This window comes from Aptenodytes patagonicus, chromosome 16 (genome assembly GCF_965638725.1).
Source record: "Aptenodytes patagonicus chromosome 16, bAptPat1.pri.cur, whole genome shotgun sequence".
Classification (NCBI taxonomy): Eukaryota; Metazoa; Chordata; class Aves; order Sphenisciformes; family Spheniscidae; genus Aptenodytes; species Aptenodytes patagonicus.
This window is the reverse complement of record NC_134964.1, coordinates 1106497-1128010: the sequence shown is the minus strand read 5'-3', so window position 1 is coordinate 1128010 and position 21514 is coordinate 1106497. Positions and strand designations below refer to the sequence as shown.

The window sequence follows — 21514 nt, the reverse complement described above, 5'->3', positions numbered from 1 at the left end:
CGTGTGTGGGGGGGTGATACATGGCACTCTAGAGTGGACAGGGCGCTCTTAAAATTCTAACACAACTTTGAAAAATGATGGGCCAGTACATTTTTAACACCTAATAAAAGACTGTCAGGCTGCCAACAACCAGTATGGAGAAAGCACGTAGGAGGTGCTTGCTTAGATCAGCTACTTGCTTTTTGCATAGCATTCCTAGAAAATCTGAGATTATATTTATCTTGGGCTCGAGCTCTGAAGATGACACTTTTCACATAGATGAATCTGTTGTGGAGACGCTCGTTACAGTCAAATCTGAAGGTAGTTACTAGAAAGGCACCGTGTTTCCTATGCTCTGAAAGACAGAATTTTTCCTTCATCTTCAATGCGCTAGAGAGACTCCACTATGAGACATGTCAGAATCTGAATCCCAGTCCAATTGACTATAAGTTACCTCATTTTATCATTTATACCTGTGCAAAATAAGGAAGGGGAAAAAAAATGCTAGTCCTATAACAAATACGTGCAATGGAAGGTGCAAGACAAATGTTTTGGCCAAAGTTACAAGTTTCAAAAGGAGTAGGTGTTCATGCGATGTCCGTAACTAGAACTAAGTTACAGCTTTACTTGCTCCCACTTACTTTAATTTTTCTTGTTAAGTTTTTCCAAAAAACCCCACCACCCAGTCTCAATCCTCTGTGTCCCCGTGTGGGTGTCTGCTTTAGAACGATAAAAGTCAAGAAGGGAAGACGGCTGTCTGCATGTGCATCCCTCCTTATCAAAAACCAGCACTCCATTTCACCAGAGGGACCAACATGCAGGTCTGTTTATGAGTGCACTTCCACAAACGGACGATACAAGGCACACCAAAATTAGAAGCAGCAAGTTACAATAGTGCTTTGTCCATGTATGACTTCAGTTACATGTATGGTCGAGTCCTGAATACTAATATGAAGGATAATGCCTTTTTAAAAAATGTAAATTCAACGCCTTACAGACACAGCACTGAAGTACACTTTACTGTCTCTACTGCTGAGTAGCACACACTGCAGTTCTTTTCCAACAAGAACTACGCTTGCTTGCACTACAGCTTCACAAGAAAGCATAAGGCACGTCTCTTTTCCCTTGTATCTGTTCTAAATGCAGACGGTGCACGCTTACCAACTGCATACAGTTGTTAATTAATATTCCAAACTGATACCACAATGCAAATCAAGGCAGTCTGAAGGCCAATCTCAGCAGTGGCATCTTTCTGATAATGCTGTAAAAGTCTAACTGCTTTATAAGGGCTTAAGACCTACATTTTTATTGCGAGATTTCTGTAATTTCTTACCCAACTGCAGCATAAGCTGCACTTTTTAGGGGACACAGAATCCAACCGCTGAAAAAGTAAGCTTGAAATGAAATACTAACTGATGGCACCAAAAAAACCCAAACGCACAAACACCACAGAATAACTAAGCATCCAAATTAATGGACTAAGCTTGAAGACATGAGTAGATTTATTAGGAAAGAAACTTATTTAATATTAAACGTTCAATGACAGAGACAATCAAATTTGTAACAGAAATTCAAAGATACTTTATTTCCATTTCTCGTATATCAAGAAGCTAGGAATAGCTTAGTTGTAAAAATGGGATTCATTTTAGTTCGATTCACACAAATACTAAACATTTATTTTTGTGTTTTTAAAGTCCAAGAATGAAAACTTGCAATTAAACACTGAGCAAGCCATGTGTTCAGGTTATGTTGGTTTCTTATCTTAAAAAGTCTTAAAGAAAAAAAGGATACAGGACTTATATTCTCAGTAGCATATGTGCTATTATCAACACATCTTTCTGAACTCTGGGAGGAAACACCAGTCCTGAATTAAATTTTATAAAAAAAAAAATTTCTAACTCAACTTTATATTTTTCTACGCCACTACAGCTTTCTTTCACCTCATTTTAAAGCAGATCTTCAGTTTAAGCTGTCTTCCGCTGTCTTCGCAGACTCTTCATGTAGTAGTCCTATAATGCAAAATTTTGGGAAAACAGACAATTAGACAGCATTAAGAGCATTTAGTTTACCATTCCTATATATTGGCCCAGTTGTTAGCTGTCATCTTAACTCTACAAAAATGTCAACATTGAACATGACTGGCTTTAGAAGCAATAATGTAGCATTAATGGTTTAATAATCAACATTAAGTGTTTAAGAATTCCTAGCATAAATAATGAAACTACAGTAACAAATTATGTTGCAAGAAGCTCATTTATCAGCTGTACTCTCCATTGTTAGTTCCTTATTTCAGGAATACAACTAAAGACCTTCTGTAAGAGTAAGAAAGCTATGTCAAGAGCGGGGAAAAAACTTCGTTTGCCTTTCAATACAGTATTTGTATTTCCTATTGTTTAGCTGTTTCATTTCCAACAAACAGTTTTTCAGCATACATTCTTGCCATGAACATTGTAATCATTTGGTGGCATCTGCCTTTGTATTTACATTTGCCTTAGAAGTCTGTTATCAGCCATTCCACTTCTCTGTACTATGGCTGACTGCAAATTCTCCTACACAGTAGGAAATATTAAACACATACCTCTTAAAGACTTGAATTGCATTGAAAGTAACAAGGCGATTATTATGTAGTGTTTATTGCATTTTAAACTCTTTAAAGATATCTAATTCTGGGCAGCACTGCATCCCTACATACAGTTGAAAGAAAATTCCATTCTGTTAACATCAGATTTACAGTATTCACACAATACACAAAAAGTCCTTTTCACTATCTTGAAAATCAAAAACACAACAGTAAGCTTAAAGATTACAGGCAACAGCATTCAAACATGGATGTGGGTAGAGAAAGGAGTACCTGGCATGAGTACCTGCTTAGTTTGACTGAATCCTTGATTTTTAATTTGGCTTTTCATGGGCCGCTCACAACACCAACGCTGTGTGAGGTATGGTAGTCAGCTGCAATAATTCATAAACCCTACACTTCCATCAATCCAATGCTACTGGCTCTCGAGTTACAGAACAAACTGCATTAGAATGCAAGGCAATAAAGCAAAAAAACTAGAAACATCCTTGACAAAGAAATACTAGCAGTTTATATGAAAACAAAGTAGTCCAACATGTGCCTCAAATATTAAGTATTAAAGCAAAAGTTTCTGCTGATGTACCAACACAATATGGACTTAAATACAAAAACAGTTCAACTTTTTTTAAAAAAAACGATAACAAAATCCCTAAAAATAAAAAAGGATAATTAATTTTTCTATGGTGGCTATATTACAAATATGTCCCAAAGAGGCACACTAATGGGGGCACGAGTCTGCTACAAAATAGCTGAGACAAAACAATGTACCTCAAAATGTTTTGCAGGACTACACTGTCTTTTCCTTCAGAAGGTGCTTTAGTATGTCTTCTTACTTGGCTTAGTTCCATCTTCATCTGTGCATACTTACGCTGCACTGTTAAACAGTAACAAAAAGCCCTAATCAAAGTTTGAAATAATGCACTTACCTCTGTCTGATCTGAGGTCATATCAGATCAGTTTTAATTGGACTGAGTGTCACCTTCAGATTTAATGTCTTCACTGGTCCCATTGACCTCATTCTTAGTATCACTCTCCTTCGAGTCTGTATTTGTGTCTTCACTCTGTTTTTCTCGACTACTGGACTTCATACTACTTTTTTTATCATCAGATCCCCTCTTTTCTGCCATGAAAGAAGACATTGACCATGGATTTCAAAGTAAAAACAAACATTGCACATGTGAGATATATATTGCATACAAAATGGGACAATTACTTTCTATAGCAGTAACAGTAATACTCAAAAAGTTACAGAAATAGGCTTCAGACTACCATGCTGGAATGGAGAGGGTACAAAAAAAGGTCAAAGGGGACAGTACAGGGTGGGGAAAAGAGGAGAAAGGACAGACCTCCTAACAGAGGCAGCTACTCAGCTGTCTGTTGAAAATTGGGGGTAAAGAGGTAGTCAAGAAGTTAGGCAAATGTGTAATTATGATGCATGGCTTCCTTACTTATCGTGGGACTCTTTGTCCCCAAGTTTTAATTTATGATGTGTATGGCCGCCTTTGGTTTTACAATTCTCATTAAATATGGTTCTTGAAAAGAGAAGCAGAAAAAAGAGTGATGCGACAATGCATCAGTGCATCAAATAAATCAATACTTGCCAATTAAAAAAACTAGCAACCCCAAACAATCAAATACTCGGGGAAACAAACAATATTAAGGACCGCTAGCTTTGAAGGTGGGGATCACAGTGACAATCAAAATTAACTTTACTGTACAGTATGTCACAGAAGCAGCATGCTTGTCAGCATTATTAATTCTCAATTTTATAAAAACAGCAGTCATTTATAATCCACTCATTAAAAAGGCTTGGGGAGACAGTTTGGAAGATCTATAAAAAGCACTATTTTCCAAAGGCAAAGGAACAGCAAGATGGAAGGACCCCACAATTCCATCACGAATTGGAAAGCTGAAGAGTTTGCTACACTGCTGAAAAACTCATCTTTTCCTCAATAATATTCAAAGAAGGAAGGAAGCCAGAAGTAAAAATATTTCCATGGGAAGAAAAACATTCAGTATTAGAGCTGCGTGCCTCATCCGTAAATTCAGTATTTGCAAATTTAATAAAAACATCAATTCTTTATGTATTATTTTACACCATAATAGTAAACCTTTGATCAGTAAAGACACTTCAGAGAGAAAAAAAAAAAAAATCTGAAAAACCAACCTCTCGGATGTCATCATACAGAACAACATTCATGCTCTTTTTTTCTGATTATTCCCTGCTATCCGGGCAATTAAAATAAATAATATAAGTATATATATATATATCCCCAACACAGATTGAACACTCTGAAAAAGCTATTTTAAATAATGTTATGACCTAGACTGGCATAACACACTTTTGTATTTCAGAAGACAAAGTAGAAATTAAGCTTTAAAAGAGAAGCAACATCCCAACTTCTTTGTTTTAAAACAGACCACCAAAGGGAGGGGTAAAGCCCCCCCACAGAAATGAGGACAACTGCCTAATGAACACTGCTACTGAGGTTTCATCTGAAGCAGCACATCCAGTGCACGGTGCTTGGAGAAAGCACCCAGCGATGTCAAAAAGCTAACTGAAGAACTAGTAATTTTGTATCTGTCTGCCCTCGGTTTTGCAACTCCGCAGGTAGATTGCACTCTAACTAACCTTGTTAAAAAGTCTTCTTTTTGTGTCTTATAGGTATCTCCGATGCACACGTAGATCCACTGAGGAATAGTAGTCTTGTTTCCCCGCAGAGGACTAGTAGTCAGTCCAATAATCTTATCTTCTGTCCTATGTAGATATGGTAGATCTTAATAGCCCTATGGATGTGCAGTGTGCAGGGTTTTGTTCTGTCTTGTTTGTTTCTTGAATTTGGTCGGGAAGGATAATTTTGCTTAAGGTTAAAAACCTACTATTAAACTGTGGTATGAGAGATGAAACTCTTCTAAAAACTTTAATAATAAAATAGTTTTACCATAGCAAACCTCCAGTTTGCCAAGCAGAACTGAGAAAGTGTATTCAACAAATAGTCCAATAACTGAACTTCTTTCAACTCCTGGAGTATCTGCAAGCAGTTAAGTTCCTCCACTGTATTTTCAATCAGTAAGATTTCTTTCTTTAAAAGCACATACAATTAGTTTGCTGTTGAAACTGCGTATATTATTTCAGCTGTGATCTATTAGGTATCATCATGTAATATTGACTTTGCTTCCTGATTCAACACATGCACATTTGTCTGATTGAGTTCGTGTGGGCAACTGAGATTTATTTTGTGAGAATTCTTACCAAGATAATGTGAATGGTTTTACTGTTCAAAGAATGCAAAAATCAAACATAATATCCAGTGTTACTGAGGGTTTGGGTGTTCTGACAGTATCTGCTGAGGTTTAATCACTAACATGAAAACACAATCACAAATACAGTTATTTTTATATATGAATCCAGATCAAGGAAGCTAAAGAGCCAAGTTAAAGTGCTCTGGAGGCATGTTCCAGTATAAACCCCTCATAAAATGAAGGTACTTGCAGAACAGATGTTTTCCTTTTCTTAAAAAAAAAAAAAACCAACCAACCCTATTTATTCCACCTACTTTGAAGTTAGTTTACTTGAACAGTAGTTGCGTTCTGCTGGTTTATATTAAGCTAATGCTCAGCTGGTGTTTATGGCTGGCAGGCTCCCTCCTTTAGCAAATGTACTCCTGAAACCTGAGTCAGAAATTGTCTCCATTTTTACATATACTTTTTTCTTACAATCTTAAAGGTCGCTGTATTCCACAGTATTTTAGTGAACAAGAAGCCAGGACTTCCAAATTTTCAAAGTATGGCACTAATTTAATGTGTAACAATAGGCAAGTCTTGGGCAACTGTGCCTTGCTTTTTTCCTGTTAAGATTCATGTTTATAAAGCTGTTTGAGATTTCAAGATGAAAGGCACTACCATGAGTAGTTACAGCCAGGCCTTTGCTGCTTACTTCTATAATTGCAGACCAATGGTGAATGAATATAAAGACAACTAGATTCTGAAGCCAATATTACTAATGGAGCAGTAAATGTAATATGTTAAGTCTTAACTTCTACTGTTTGCACAAAAAGAAGTCATGTAGAGCAGGTAGCCAGCCACATGGTTCAGATATATGAACCTCTAAAGCTGTCTACTTAACTACCTACAATGACACATTGCAAACATGAGGATGTAATGGTGTTTACAGTTTCATCATAGTAATTCAATGCTTGCTTGTTAAATACTATTCGTTTGGGTTTTTTTCCTTTTTTCCCCTCCTTTTTTTATTAAAGATTTTCCCAACAAAGGGAACACAAACTTCTTCAGCATTACAGTCCTGCTCTAAGGCCTATTTGTGTTTCTACAAATGTTATGATTACATAGTCAGAAAAGCAATTGATTTTCCCAGGTGGAATTTTCATCACAGTTCATAGCACCACCTCACTGTTCTCATTTCTGGAGGAAGAAAGTAGCAAGCAGCAAATAAAATGGCCAGCAAGGAAATCAGTCAAGTTAGAACTAAAAATATTGAGATGCTGAAGAAAGTTCACTAGCTCCTCTATTTAAGGATTAAGGAAAGAACTGAACAGCCATTAAGCTCAAAACCAGACCAAATTTGAATAAATAAGAACACAGTTATTTATATGCATAGATACACACAGAATACTGAATAGGACATTCTTGACTAAGTACCAGAAATCTGTTCATAAAGTAGGCAAAAAAGGCACAATATCAGGTAGGAATAAAGAAACAAAAGGACATAGGCTACAGTGCTGAATCTGAGTTTAAACACTACGCATCAGTTCCACTGCCAATGAGCAAGCAGCTAAAAACCACTTGCTTATAAAGGGCAAAACAAAATGAGAGAAGAAGCAATACTAAAGATGCACTGTAATATAAACCAGAAAAATTAAAACAGTCCAAGGAAGTCAGGCAAGAAAAATACACGAAGCATTACCAACATTTTGGGAACTAATCCGCTGGATAAATATGGAAAAGGGTAGGGCAAACAGGCCTGTGCAATCCAGAAACATGCACATAGCACCTTTCATTCCAGAGAACCTCAAAAGTACCTTAGAAACATAACAGAATTGTCTCCTCCGTCACTGACGGTCAGCTCTAATAATGAAGTGGGGTGGCTGTTTCAGACTGGACATCAGTCAGCACCCTAACAGAGCCAGTCGTTTAAGCCAGAAGTTAGTATTACATTCCTCCAGAAGTTTCAAAAGACTTTTAAAGGGGGAAATTTAGCAATAACAGTGAATTAGTATCTTTTCACAGAATGTGAATCTGTGAAAGCTTCTGAACACCAGCCTTTGATGAAACAGTGAGTCACCATCAATGCTGTTGTACATGGCATGTACTGCTATAAAAGCGTTCCAAGGACTAATACAGCATTCCTTTGAGACTCACCTGAATACTGACAAAGCAAATCTCACTTAATTTAAAAAAAAAAACAAACCAAAAAAAACAAACCAACAAAAAACTAAGGGGGAAGGATGGGGGGAAGAGCAGGAGATTGGGGAGAGGGCATGAAATTGTAATTTAGAGCATTACAGAAATTCTGCAAGATTTGTCTTGGACTGCATTCATAGATTAGAAAAACAAACCACTTAAAAGCACTGTTAAAGGAAAATAAAGGAAACATGATAGTGTAGAGAAGCAATAGACAGTACAGGTGAAAAACCAGCTATCAATCTCCCACAAAACATGTACCAGCAAAGGGTAATTACAGAAATATCTGCTAACAGTAGGAGAAGATATTCACTCTTATGAAAATCTGATTACAGGCGTATGTTTTTCTAAAGGCAAACAGTAAACAGGTCTTAAAATACATCAAAATCCTCACACACTTCATTTGCAGACAAAGTGGCAAGCTTTTAATAACTACTGTAACAGGTAAGAGGTGGACACTGGGGTGTATGTATGCACGCACGTGCATTAACGGTAACTGGAACGAACAAAACGCTTCAAATTGGTTAACAGCAACATATCCAGCTTATAAAACCAGACCTGATTTGATGCTAAGAAGAACTTTCAGTCACTCACTGAAAGACTAAGAGCGTTTGAGACTTTAGGGAAAGATTAAGTTTCAGAACTATATGAACTCAGTCTTCACACAAACATACCTTTTTCTTTTGACTTCCTGTCTTGTTCTCTCTCTCTGCTTTTGCTTCTGTGCTTGTAGGATTTCCGATCCCGGCTTTTTGATCGTCTCCTGTCCCTACTGCGAGACCTATGTTTTCTTTCTGATCTATCATGACTTCTGCTTCTTCTTCGGTCACGACTCCTTAACATTCAGAGAAAATGTCAAAAATGTAAATGTCAGCTGGTATTTTCTAACTCAGAAGATATAATAGTAAAACAGTAGCACTTTCTAATACATTGATTATTTGCAGAAAACAAATATTTAAACCAAGCCTTAGCATACTGTATATAAATATTTCTCAGTAGGTAAGACCTGGCTTCATATTGCCTTCTTCATTTACTCAAACATTCAACCGCACAGCTTAAACATATCCACTACTATGAATTAAAGACCAACTTAAGGAAAAAACAAGACCCTGTTCTTTGGGAGCATTTGTCTACTCAAAGCTCCCTCATAAGACCACTTCCACCACAATGGTGTTATCTACTTCCAAAAGTGAAGAGAGAAGACAGTGAACATGCAGCAAGACTTGCTTATCCTTAGAACCAGTAAAGTATGTCTTCACTTAAGAGATAAGAACAGTGAAGCTAACGAATCAGTGATGTGACCCAGGCTGACAGATCAAGTCACCACAAGATTTTTACATTTTGGAAAGTTACATGAAAATACTTATGCATACACACACACATACCTGCTTCGCCTTCTTTCTCTGCTTCTTGATCTTTTGTGGTCTCGTGAACGGCTGCATCTTCTGTCAGATGTTCTGCTTGAATGTCTACTCCGTGAACGACTCCTTTTACGTCTCTCTCTATCACGAGCCCTCTCTTTTTCCTTTTCTTCTTCCTCACGTCGTCTCTTCCTTTCCCGCTCTTCTCTTTCCCGTTCCCTCTCTTTCTCTCTCTCCTCTCGTTCTTGTTTCTCTTTTTTTAACCTGTCATCACGGTCAGGTTCCTCTGTTCTTTTTCGTAACTTTTCCTTAAAAAAAATTCACACAAAGAAATGAAGATTAATCAAGATAAATCATTCAATATAACTTAGTTTATACATTCTGAGGATGTAGAAGCTTAAGCTTTTAAAATATTTCAGGGTTTTTTTTCCCCAAACAAAGGACGGCCTACGTAGAAGCGCTTTCTAAAATCCCTGAAATGGAAATCCTTTGTCTTGCAGAACTCTTTTGCTTGTCATTCTCACAAGAACAGAGGCCACACTACAGTTCTTTACAAAGGCCACAAAAAATTCCCACCTGAATTTACATCTTTGCTTATATCTAGTGTAATCACATACGGCAAAGAATGTCAGTGCAAGCACAACACTACACGTGTAGTAGGATTCCATTTAATTTTTATATACCATCTTTGGAGTATTTCACCCACTTGAGGAAGTCCACTGGACAGCCTTTTTTTTACCATAGGAAGCCTCCAAGCAATTTTTTATGTTTAATAACTGAAGAGATGCTTACTTTTAAATCTTCTACAGTAGCTTTTATTTTGGCATAACCCATGTGCTGCTTTCCCATCAAGTGGTCATCTACCCTGGACTGTGCATCTCCTACAATTAAAAAGGCTCCACAAACTTCACAAACTTCCATTTGCTTTTCTTGGGCTGCAAAGCTCTCAATTGTCTGCAAAAGAAAAACATTCGATAAAGCAAAAGAAGAGTTTTAGCTAGAAGCCAGCAAAGAGGTTTAGAACTTTACTGTTACTCTTGTCAAATCCTAGGCACTAGTGAAAGCTGAAAATCGTAACTGCATGCTTTGTCTTCGGAGCACTGCACCTACTAGGATGAACAGGGCAAAAATAGGCTACGTACGCCCGTTCCACGTAAGTCACAAGGAAAGACTCAATTAGAAAACACACAAAACAAACCTTATTCCTCACTGCAAGGGAGTAATATGTATATAGCCATATCTGCAGCTTCCTTGCTATCTTGGGATTAAGGAAAATAAAAGTCAGTTTTCTCTTAAGATGGTTTCTTTGGCATCAACTGAAATGTCTGGAGCTGCAGAATAACCACGGAGTATGTCTCAAGGAATGAAAAGGCTCATGAAGAAATACAAAAAGGAACACTGGGCTGCTACTTAAAAGAATGGTGGTGAAATTAGTTTACTGTTTCAACAGACATATGAGAAATACACTGGAATTTCAACATAAACCCAAGTGATTATTGCTGCGCAGTGTTCATGAATCATATAGTATGGACACAAACTGTCCTGCAACATTTAAGAACTTTAAAAAAATAAAACAGGAATCACAATTTAAGCATATTATTAAACACCAAAATACAATGTTTAAACATAAGCTCCTTTTTGTTGACAGGAACTTGCTACTTAACACATTACCTTTGGCTTCTGTAGCTCTGTAAGTCAGATGCCTGTCTCTAGTCACAGCCCTAACACAAGGGCTTTACGTAACACAGTCAGATTGTTAATTCAGTGAAATAATATTGCAGAGGCTACACGGCAAAGTTTAATTGAGACCTGAACTAGAGTAAGATGCAAGCTCACCTCCAGGACTGCCGTGTAAATAACTTCATAATTTGTGTGCATGAAACCCCGTCTCAAGGTAGCATGCTAAATCAACACACTGGATTAACACATTTAAATGTCATGTTATTGTCTAATAAATTCTGCACAGAACTTGCATGCCTTCAGTGTAAGGACAAGGTTATTAAGAACGTACTGTTGCACCAAATTTTGAAATAAGTTTGACAGAACTACAAACACATTACTTACTGAAGTTGTAGATCTCAGCAATTCTCTCTCTTCCTTCAGCTGTTCAACAAGTTTCATCATTCCTTGTGCCTCTTCCACTTTCCCTTCTGAACCTAGTTCTTCAATCTAAAGCACAACAAAAAAATTCAACTATAATTTTTAATCAAGTAACAAAAGCAAGAGATCTCTCTTACAGGGGGTAAAAAAACCTCACCTGTTGTAGAAGTACATCAATTTTGTCAGTTAACACCTGAATCTTCTCTTCATTTTTACCGGTAGGTCCCGCTCCCTGCCAAACAGTACAAGTGGGTTTTTTTGTTTTGTTTTAGTTAAAATAACTTTAACACACACGAATGTATGTCTTCTCATATTCCAGAGACACTTCAGGAATAACCTTCTCCTGCCTCTTCTCCCATGAAGACCTACTAATAATAGTCTAGTCTAACATAAAACACTCCTCAACACAGCTTTCTCCACTTTTGCTGAGTGAAGCAAGTTCTGGTCACACTAATTCCTCCTAAATCAACAAAACCGTTGAAGGCCCTGGCCCATAAAAGGTATGACATCTGAATTCAAAGTCCTAAATTTAAACCCTGAAACTGCCATGCAGCTATTATGTATCTTTGCAGACACTCAAGAATGACTTAGAAGTTCTGTGGGCTCTGAAATTTAACTTCTGAGCATAAATGCAAAAAGAATGTCACTTCATCCAGAATGTACTTAGTAGTAGTGTCCTCTCTGTAGGCTGCCGGAATAGACTTACATCTGCCTCCCCCACAACCTTTGCTCTACTCCACAGCTAATAAGCTCTCTTGACTGAAGATACTGTCCACAGCCCCTTCTGAAGCAACTGGACTTTGCACAGAACAATTAACCGGGGCAGCAAAAAGGAACAAGGCTACCCTAGCAGTCAGAAAACTCTCAGAGCACAGGCCACAGTTGCTGCTCCAAATCAATCAGGGGACAAGAAAAAACAAGTGGAGCAAACATGTAAAATTTTTCTCCCAGTCAGTTGAAGCCTTTCATTAACAGCTGTCCAGTATGCAGCTTGGAACTGAGAAAGTTGCACAGAAGTATTTCTTTCTCAAACTTCCGTGATTCCATCACCGCCTGCCAATGGTGGTGCTGGAGCAAAAAAAGGCTACTGCCTAAGGGGGGCAGCTGACAGGGGGATTTAGCTCCATCAGCTGCTGAAAGACCCAGTGCTTGCCTACTTCAGTACTATCACCATGATATAGCTTACTAGTGGAGGGAAGGAGGAATATGCCACTAAGGGAGAGAAGGTAAACTGAGTTTAAGAGGGTAAAGACAACACTTGATAGGATTAATGTTCCAGGGCAGAGAACAGATACTGATTCTGAGGAAACCGAGACAGGGAGAACAGAGAGGGACTCTTGCTGACTGTGGAGCCACTTGGCTTGTCCATTAGGGCTAGATGCAGTCTGCTGGCTAACAGATGAAGAGACTTATTTAATGGGAATCTTCTGGAAAACAGTATCTTTTACCCAAAGAGACAAGGTAAAGAGAACATAAAGACGCTATCTAGAGGAAAAATTGCCCAAATGATTCTTCCAGACTCACCCCAGAAGACTGTTGATTCTGTGACAGTGCCAAACGAGCATGGCCTCTTCGAATCCTGCGTTCTACCTCTGCCAGTAAGCTTTGTAAATAGCGTAAGAAGTCTCTTTCATAGCCCACTTTCATAAAACGAGAGCTCTTCTCGTATCTGGCAAAATATTTTAAAAATGAAAGCTCATGTCACTCCATAATATATGAAAAATAAATAATAAAACCTGCAATGTTATAAATTCTTGCTCAAGGTAAGAGAATATTATACATTTAAATAAATGTTTACATAAATCAAAAAGCAATTAGTTTCTCATGCTTGGGTTGCTTTTAGGCAATTTCAAGCATACTAGAAACTCTATTTGCATTAACATATCAACCAACATACTTACTGTTTACGTAGATTTTCATCATGAATTTTTTCACAAGGACCTGAAAAGACCACACAAAAGTTTAAGCTTGCATTTTTGAATGCTGTATTCACACTCCATCAGCATTTGTTTGTGCACCATGACAGAACAGAGCTATAAACACTTCCCAGGGACTTTTATGCCTGCCTTTCTGCTTCCTTTGCTTGGAGTTTGAAAGACACATTAAAGAAAAAGAATGCCAATATGGTTTAGTAATTATAAAATCAAAGGAGATTCTGAATGACATATAAAGTCTTCATATAAAATAGAATTTCCAGATCAAGTTCTACATCAGTAAAACTACACAAACAAAATAATACCTTAAACACCTGGGGCCTTTAAAAAAAAAAAAGGGGAAAATTACATATGAAAGGTAATTTAACCAAGCACTTTCTAAGCTCCAGACAATGTTCTTTGTAATAAAAACTGGCTACTTAAAATGTTGATCTTCAGAGTAAAATTAGGAGGTATGCGGCCTGAGTTCATGAAGGTAGTCATGTTAAAATTCCCCACCTTCCCCAGCCTGTCAAACTCTTCAATGGACTTGGAAATTAATGCTAAGAAAGAAGCCTGTTTTTCCTAGTTACCGTCTCCAAACTACTTGTTGTCCACATACCATCGCTTGAAAGCTACTAGTAATTTAGAGATGGCCTTCAGTAATAACTATTACAGTAAATGAGTCTCTAACATAAAGAAGCTCAAAAACCTATACTCACACAAAAGTAAGTTAAAACCCTGCCCAGGTAGAATAAACCAAACTAGAAGTCAGCACTTCAGGAGGAGAAAACCACCCCACACCCAATAATTTAGCTTACACTGTAAGAAAAAAATTAAAAAATAAAGTTTTTTCACTTAGAGGAAGTAGGATCTGGAATAAATATTGCTCTTAACATATATCACTGGCAATCCTTTAAAAATAAAAAAGTCTATTTTCAAAGTGTTTTGACAGAGCATTAAACAATAAAAATGTAGTTTGCAAACAAAAGTTTAATTGTAATTACATATAAGTGATTAAAAGTTACAAGACTTACAGACTTACCTAAATCAGAACGGGTATTTGTAAATAATTCAGCTGGGCAAAAGCCACAAAGGTAGTATTTACAAACCTGACAGAGGAGAAGAAAGAAACAGGCATCATTTTTTTCCTCATTAATTAGCAATTTTAGGCAATAGCTTCTATTTTCTAAAATACAGTGTAAAAATCCCCTTTGTTCACTGCACAATTTCGGAAAATTTTACACAGGTACACCCTCTATCTTTGTGTTACTTGGTAGCAGTAAGTGCTACAAGGTGCATCTTAATGACAAAACACCAAAATTCTTACCTTCCATTGCAATAATGGTATTCCTTAATTTTACTGCTAAATATTTAAGATTACAGGAAAGTGTCATCTATTTGTAAATACAATATAGTATTTGATACTTCCAAAGGAATTAAATCAGATTGGACTATTAAAAAAAGTTACTGTGAAATTCCTTAAGTGTGAAAATGTCTGCCGTGGAAGCATGAAAGCAAGTTCCTCTTAGTTTGCCTGTAACAATTGTGTGTTCAGCCTCCATTTCTTCAATGCTACTGGCTTGGAGAAGAGGAGCCATCAGCATTCAAGCATAAGGTACTGCCTCAAGGATTCTGATGTCAATTGAAAGACTTAAGAACACACACGATGACTATCCAAAAGCTTCCCCATTCCAATGCTTTTAAAAATCCCTACTTTAAGAATGATATGCAAAGAGACATTGTATACCTCTTAAGGCAGACACAGAAGACATTCATTTTAACCTGGCTTCCTGCCAACCAAAAAAGGGTTTGTTTTGTTTCTACATAGCCTATTTTTACATTAGCAAGTCAGGTTCTTTTTGATAACAGAAAAATACCACCAGGAAGTTAGGAAAAAAACAACCTGGTAGCCTAGCCAGTAAATACTTAACATATGATGGGATAAAACCAGCTTTTGTTAAAAAGATTATTCACCCATGAGCATGGGCTTAGCTAGTCAAGTTGGTCAGTTCTTGAAGTTCATACAAAGAAATATCTCCTGTCTGTCTATCTATCAGAACAGCCAAAAAGAGAAAATCAGAAATACTTTCACCCCTAACTTCATAAGCAATCTTAAATAATTAATTCTTCAATAGACCCTTCCCCTAGACACGATTGCTATTAATTGTCAATCCAAAACTAGCCTGGACATTCTTCTAACATCTCTTTTATGTTACACCAGTTTCTAACATTTGGCAAATCTAATAATTGCTACTGCCTATTACAACCCAGTTCTAATACTCTCACATATACTGTAGACAAAGATTTGTGACATATTATTTCCTAAGATACATTTTGAAGTATTTTAACAAATGAGGGTGAGGACAAAGACCCAAAATGGACCCCACACCAACACCTCACTGAAATGAGGTGACACCGGTTGATCAAATTAGGTCAGTCTGATTTACTTTTCCATGCTAACTGCCAGACTGCAAATCAGACTACGGAAGTTAAAACTGGACTGACTGCTTTACAGATTACACAGAAAAACAATCATGCTTTCTACTAACAAGCCATGGACACAAAAAAAACAAAACAAAAAATCTCTTTTATTATGGAATTTGAATACTTCTCCTGTGATCCAGGTTACGACGCTGTGGCACCTATCTGAAGCAATTTATCAAGAACAGTTGAGAAAACACCATACAAAATCACAATTTTTTTTCTTCTCAGGAAGCAAGGAGAAAGTTACTGGACAAAATCTGGTTTCACAATCTGGTCTCTTCTCTGAAAGCTGCAATATCCCTTGTTTTAATATCAAGTTGTTTCAAGGGAGCAGTTTCTGGGATGAACACCTGTACTAGTCAATAGAAATAGAATTTCTCTCTACATTCTCTTTCTCCTCCATTTTCTGAGCCTCATGTCTAGGTATTAGGGTCAGCAAAAAGGCACTTCCCCAAAAAAATTTCAGGGATGGATTAGACAATTTCCTAAGACATAGAGAGCACAATAGTAATGGTCTGACCATATTATGCTGTAAAAAGAGTTGTAGAACATCTTCTATAAGCTCAAAAATTATGCAAACCGGCCTGTAACAGTTTTGAAATAAGAAGCAACGAAAGGAGCAAAGGAAAAGTTATTAGAGGCAGAAGTATGATGAAAAGAAAAAAAACCCACACCAGAAATAGTTAAAATGATTTTATGAAGCAGCACTGCTAGGAAAAGCCTCCTCTTAGGAGCTGATGGTTACAGCCAAAAACTGTAGTGACCAATACTAAAATATGCAGCTTAAACATGTGTCACACATTGTATTAATTATTTATGTATTTTAAAAATCCAACAACTAAAGCCACACACACTGAAAAGTTGCAGTAATTTTCTCCTAACTGCCTCTGGATGCTATGGCACCTAGTGAATTCATTGACGTGCTCTCCTAAGAGGCAGCCTGCAGAGAAATACTTAGACTGATTCAGACTAGTGTCTGCAGCAATTTTCTCCCTCTCATATGTATTTCATTATGCTCTTCAACTGATTTTGCTTCAACAAAAAAACATAACTTGAGAGAATCTTGCAGCTATCTTGAAAGGTATCATTCTGGCTGAGCTTCAGGGTATGGTACATCTGCCTTGACAAGCTGTAGATGCCAGTCAGCTGCACTTACAGTCGGTCTCAAACAATCAATGATGAGTAAGAATAGAAAGGGCCAAGAAATGGCTGAAGCATCACAGAGCCATTAAAGGACTGAAACAGAGGTGGTAAGCTTCAAATGGCATTACTCACCCGTGGCTTATCAGACTGCTGCACTTAGCACAAGTCAAAAGTAATATGGAAATACATTCCATATTTGCAGAAACAGAGCAATGGGCAGTTTAGTATGGATATTTACCTATGCAGGTAACAAGCACTTACTCCTTTTTGCGAAATAATTCTGATGACTCCACTACCAAGAAGGTGTAACAGAGAGGAATGTTACTGTCAACCTACTGCAGCAGGATTAGCCATAGCTTGTGTCTCAAAACCCTTAGGGTCTCACATTTCGGTAAGACACTAGAACAAATACAGATAGACACTTGAAACTTTCCACTTCTTCATCTCAAATTCACTAATCCTTGAAATCTCTTGGAGGTGGGAAAGTAGTATCCTTCACCTCAAAGTTGACTAAGCTGACAGCAAGAATGGCTAGCTCTTCCAGAGTTTGTGAACCAATTCAAAGCTTTCCTACGTAAAGGAACTACTGACAGCTCTAGATCATTAATACTTCAACATTAACACGTTCCTCTTCTGCAAGAAATTATTTACTGATGGAGAAGTATCAGTATAACTGTAATAAACAATTTTGTAAGCAAATTCCTTTAGGCAGACAATTCCTAGTAAAAAGGCTGAGAATAAAATCCAGCAGGTTGTGGCTTACACACCAAAAACCAGTAAAATCCTTCATATAGATGAGTCCTTTGAAACCATTAAAGTTCACATGCATCGGACATTTTGTGAGCAACACCCACCCACCCAAAACCAAACAAACATAAGCCCTTCTCCCAAACCCCACTCTTAAGAGATAACCTTCCATTACTAATATTCTTCCAAAACAAGTAACACTTAGCGTCTTCCACCCCTCGTCCCCTGGAGGATTAAGTTCTGAGATTCCATCTAGATGCAAACCAATTTAGGTCTTTGTCATTAAAAAAATAAAAGTGTAACACATCATAAATAGCTAATACCATCAAATCATAAGTTAAACACAGAACCTACATTTTGAGAAACCGCATTCCTATCAGAGATAACTGCTCACAGTCACTTGTCCATAACAGCTCTCCACCCCTCCCTACCTTCTGAAAACACTGAATTCACCTTGAAGGAACCATCACAATCTCAAAGCCTTATACGAAGCATGGGTAGTCAATGTTGGGCTTTCTTGTGCTACAGAACGGCCTCAGAACTCTTAGGCAATCACTGTTTCCACATGAATTTGTTTTGTATAGGTGGCATATTAAAGCAAGAATGCATGCATCAGTAAGTTAGTGTTCCAGAAATATACTTTGTCTACAGATATGACAGTAAGCAGAAAGACTAAACTAATACTAATAATTTCCTCCTGCATACAAAACAGAAAGCCTTTATGCCAAAACTAGAATTGATCATCTAAGGACATGCTGCAACACTGAAATATACAGCAACTGGGATTTCAATTTTTTTAAGATTAAAGGCTTTAATCATGTCAAAGTTTTAAAGTAAGAACTTAAGCTCTACAAAAGGCTCTACAATACATGACCAACATGTTTCATTAGAACTGCAAATAAATGCTCAGCTGTCACACACTCTGCTTCCACACCTTCAAAACAACATACTCCTAGCTTGTATTTCATTGCACCTTCCGTATAGTTTTTGATATCTACCTAGATGCAATTTACAAACAATAAAGAAAATAGCAATGAGCTTGTTTTGATAACCTTCCATATCTAAAACTGATGAAATGTGACACAAAATCCTGAAGTCTGGTATGAGTACAACATGCTTACATTGAAAAGGCTACATGTTGATATATGCCTAATTTTACAAGAAATGACATTAGCAGTTGTATTTCATCTGAAAAGCAAAACAGCAGTGAAGCAGGTGAATTAATGTTACTAATTGAACCTTATCTGCATTTCCTGTCTTTTAATACACGTCAGCATTGCAAATTCAATCTTTAGGTGATGCAGGAAGTCAAACTGAAGCACATGTTTTAACAGCGGTGAATTTTTTTTATGAACTTGTCAGTTGGCTATAGGAATCTATGAAAACATTTCTTTCGGAGAGGTTGCATTTAATTATGGTCCTATAAACTTCATAAACAAAAGCAGGAGCAGAGCAAACAGCAGTAGTTCCTGCAAGACTGAAGGCTCAACCCTAAGCCTGCGAATTTCCCACCGGCCTCAGACACAGGACAGCTCTCCACTTTCTAAATTGTCAGAGGAGGACTGGGAAGAATAGACAAGGCCCCGTTTCTGAAACAACAAAATTGAACAACAGCTTAGAGACAGCTTCCTATGGTTATAGTCAATCTCTTCAGTCTAAAATTGAAAAATCTGCTCATTTGAAGATGAAGAAAGTCATCTGAACTCGATTAAAGAGAAGGGGGGGGGGGAGGAAAAAAAAAATCTTTCTCACCTTAAAAAATAAACCAAAACAATCCCCTTATCTATTCTACCTGGACCAACATGGCTCAAGCCATTTACTTTGTATTTCCAAATCTGAACAACTCCTCCTTATTTTGAGTTCAGAATCAAAAGATAATATGTAACCAAACACCTAACTGAATAATGCTATTTGGTTAATAAGAGAATGTCTAGAAAGACATTAAAAAAGTAATGAAAACTTCCTGAACTCACAATTTCCTTCTCATGTGCACAGCTTACCTATATAGCAGTATTTTTCAAGGGGGGGGGGGAAGGGAAGTTCCTTGCACTTGCAAAATCTATTTGTCTTTATATGATGCACTCCAAGACAAATTAAAACATGTACTAGCCATCTTTAAAACAACATAACTCTTGTTTGAAAGCATGAAATTCCCACCTCTGTGATTCAGATGCAATTTAGAACAGCCAAAAGCAAACATTTCTCCCTCCTCCCAATTTAACAACATCCTAAGTAAATGCTAAGGGGGGAGGAGCTAAATGCTTTTTGCAGCTTAAACCACAGAAATTCCTATCACACAGGCACTAAATAAACTATTGTAACTGTGACATTTTCTTTTAACATATACCGTAACTCAAAAAATATACCATAAAGGAGGGGGGGAGGGGGGGGAGTATTTCAGCAGAGTATTCATCTCTCCCAAAAAAGCAGCTATAGGAACTTTGTATACAATACGACTATGATGGATGTCACTAAAAGTCATCATTCATTCAAGCTCGACCATACCTGGGAAGAAACCCCACTCCAAATTATTATTATTATTATTATTATTATTAATAATAATAATAATAAATAACAACAACAATAATAATAATTTGAAAAGTCTTGTTTGAGCTATTTATTGCAGAAAATTAATGAATCGCCACATTAACAAAAAATACTTAAGTACTACTAAACAATAGTACTGCTTAGGTTAGCCCCCCCCCAGGAGCTGCGGAACTCCTTTGACTGAGAAACTATGGAAGGAATCAAGCTTTTCTTAGCAGAATCCTCAGTTTCAAAAGTCTTACGGTTCTTCCTTATGCTACAACCTCCAGATAGTTAAGTCAGTACGCCTGTACCCTTCTGTTTCCTTCCCCAATACCACACTCAGAAAGAGATCCAGAGACACTTGCCTTCCAAACTACCAACATCCGTTCTCATCTCCCTTCGTGCAAGCCAGCAGGCTTCTGCTCAGAAAAGCAGAATTCCACAATCCCCGCCCCAAAACACGTTATTTTTCTTTTTCCCCACGGGAGATCTCAGCCACCAAAGGCCTCTCGGAACCCCCCTACTCCCGTCTATCGACACTCCCTGGAAAATACGCCAGGGCGAACACATCCTCTCCCTCCTTGCGCCGAAACCCAAACACAAGGCCTCTCTCCTCCCAGCGGCCCAAACAACAGCGCAAGCCCTCTCGCACAGCCTTGCTATGGCGGGATCCCCCTCCCTCCCGGCCACTCGGTTCCTCCTCCTCGTCTTAAGGCTCAGCGAGGTTCCCGCGCAACGGCCCGGGCCTAGCCCGCCCCGCGGCCGCCATGCAGGAGCCCCACAGCCTCAGGCTCCGCACGAAGGGCCCGGCCCGCACCCCCGACAAAGCCCGGGGAACCCCTCCATGGCCGGCACCTCATCCCTTCCCCCCCGCTGCTGTCCCCGGGCCGGGAGAAGCTGCAGGCCCGCACCCGCGGCCCGTGTCGCTACGACAAAACCCCGGCCCTGCGAGGGGGATGGGAAAGAGGGAGGGAGGGAGGGGAGAGGCGGCTCCGCTTCACTCACGCTCTCATGGTCCCACCGCACGTTGCTGCGCTTCTCATCCGGGGCCAGGTTTCTGTCCCGGCCCATAAGCTCATCTAGGAGCTGGGCGGCCGATATCATCGTGTCCTCCTGGCCGAATCCCCCCTCGCCAAACACCGCCGCCGGCTCCGCCGCCGCCTCTCCTCCCCGACCGACCGCGCCGCCGCCGAGAGTGACAGAGACAAAATGGCGGCGCGGCTCCTCGCCCTGCCCACAATGCACCGCGCGCCTCC

The 21514-nt window shown here is 38.4% G+C and overlaps 1 protein-coding gene across 5 annotated transcripts; it reads right to left on the bottom strand.

The window, feature by feature from the left end:
- Positions 1–1458: 1458 nt before the first annotated feature.
- LUC7L3 (LUC7 like 3 pre-mRNA splicing factor) lies at positions 1459–21455 on the bottom strand. 5 transcript variants are annotated; one of them, XM_076354046.1, is made up of 13 exons: positions 21264–21454; positions 14398–14464; positions 13341–13380; positions 12964–13108; positions 11597–11671; positions 11404–11508; positions 10132–10293; positions 9364–9647; positions 8653–8813; positions 3537–3677; positions 3326–3431; positions 2844–2909; positions 1459–1988 (listed from the first exon to the last, which is right to left on the bottom strand). In XM_076354046.1, exons 1-12 carry the CDS (start codon positions 21360–21362, stop codon positions 2885–2887), a joined length of 1410 nt encoding a protein of 469 aa, XP_076210161.1. In that variant the 5' UTR covers positions 21363–21454; the 3' UTR covers positions 1459–1988; positions 2844–2884. The 5 variants fall into 5 exon arrangements, with proteins under 5 accessions (XP_076210161.1, XP_076210160.1, XP_076210162.1 ...); XM_076354045.1 differs by having other exon boundaries at positions 1459–2909; XM_076354047.1 differs by lacking the exon at positions 2844–2909.
- Between the last annotated feature and the right edge of the window lie 59 nt (positions 21456–21514).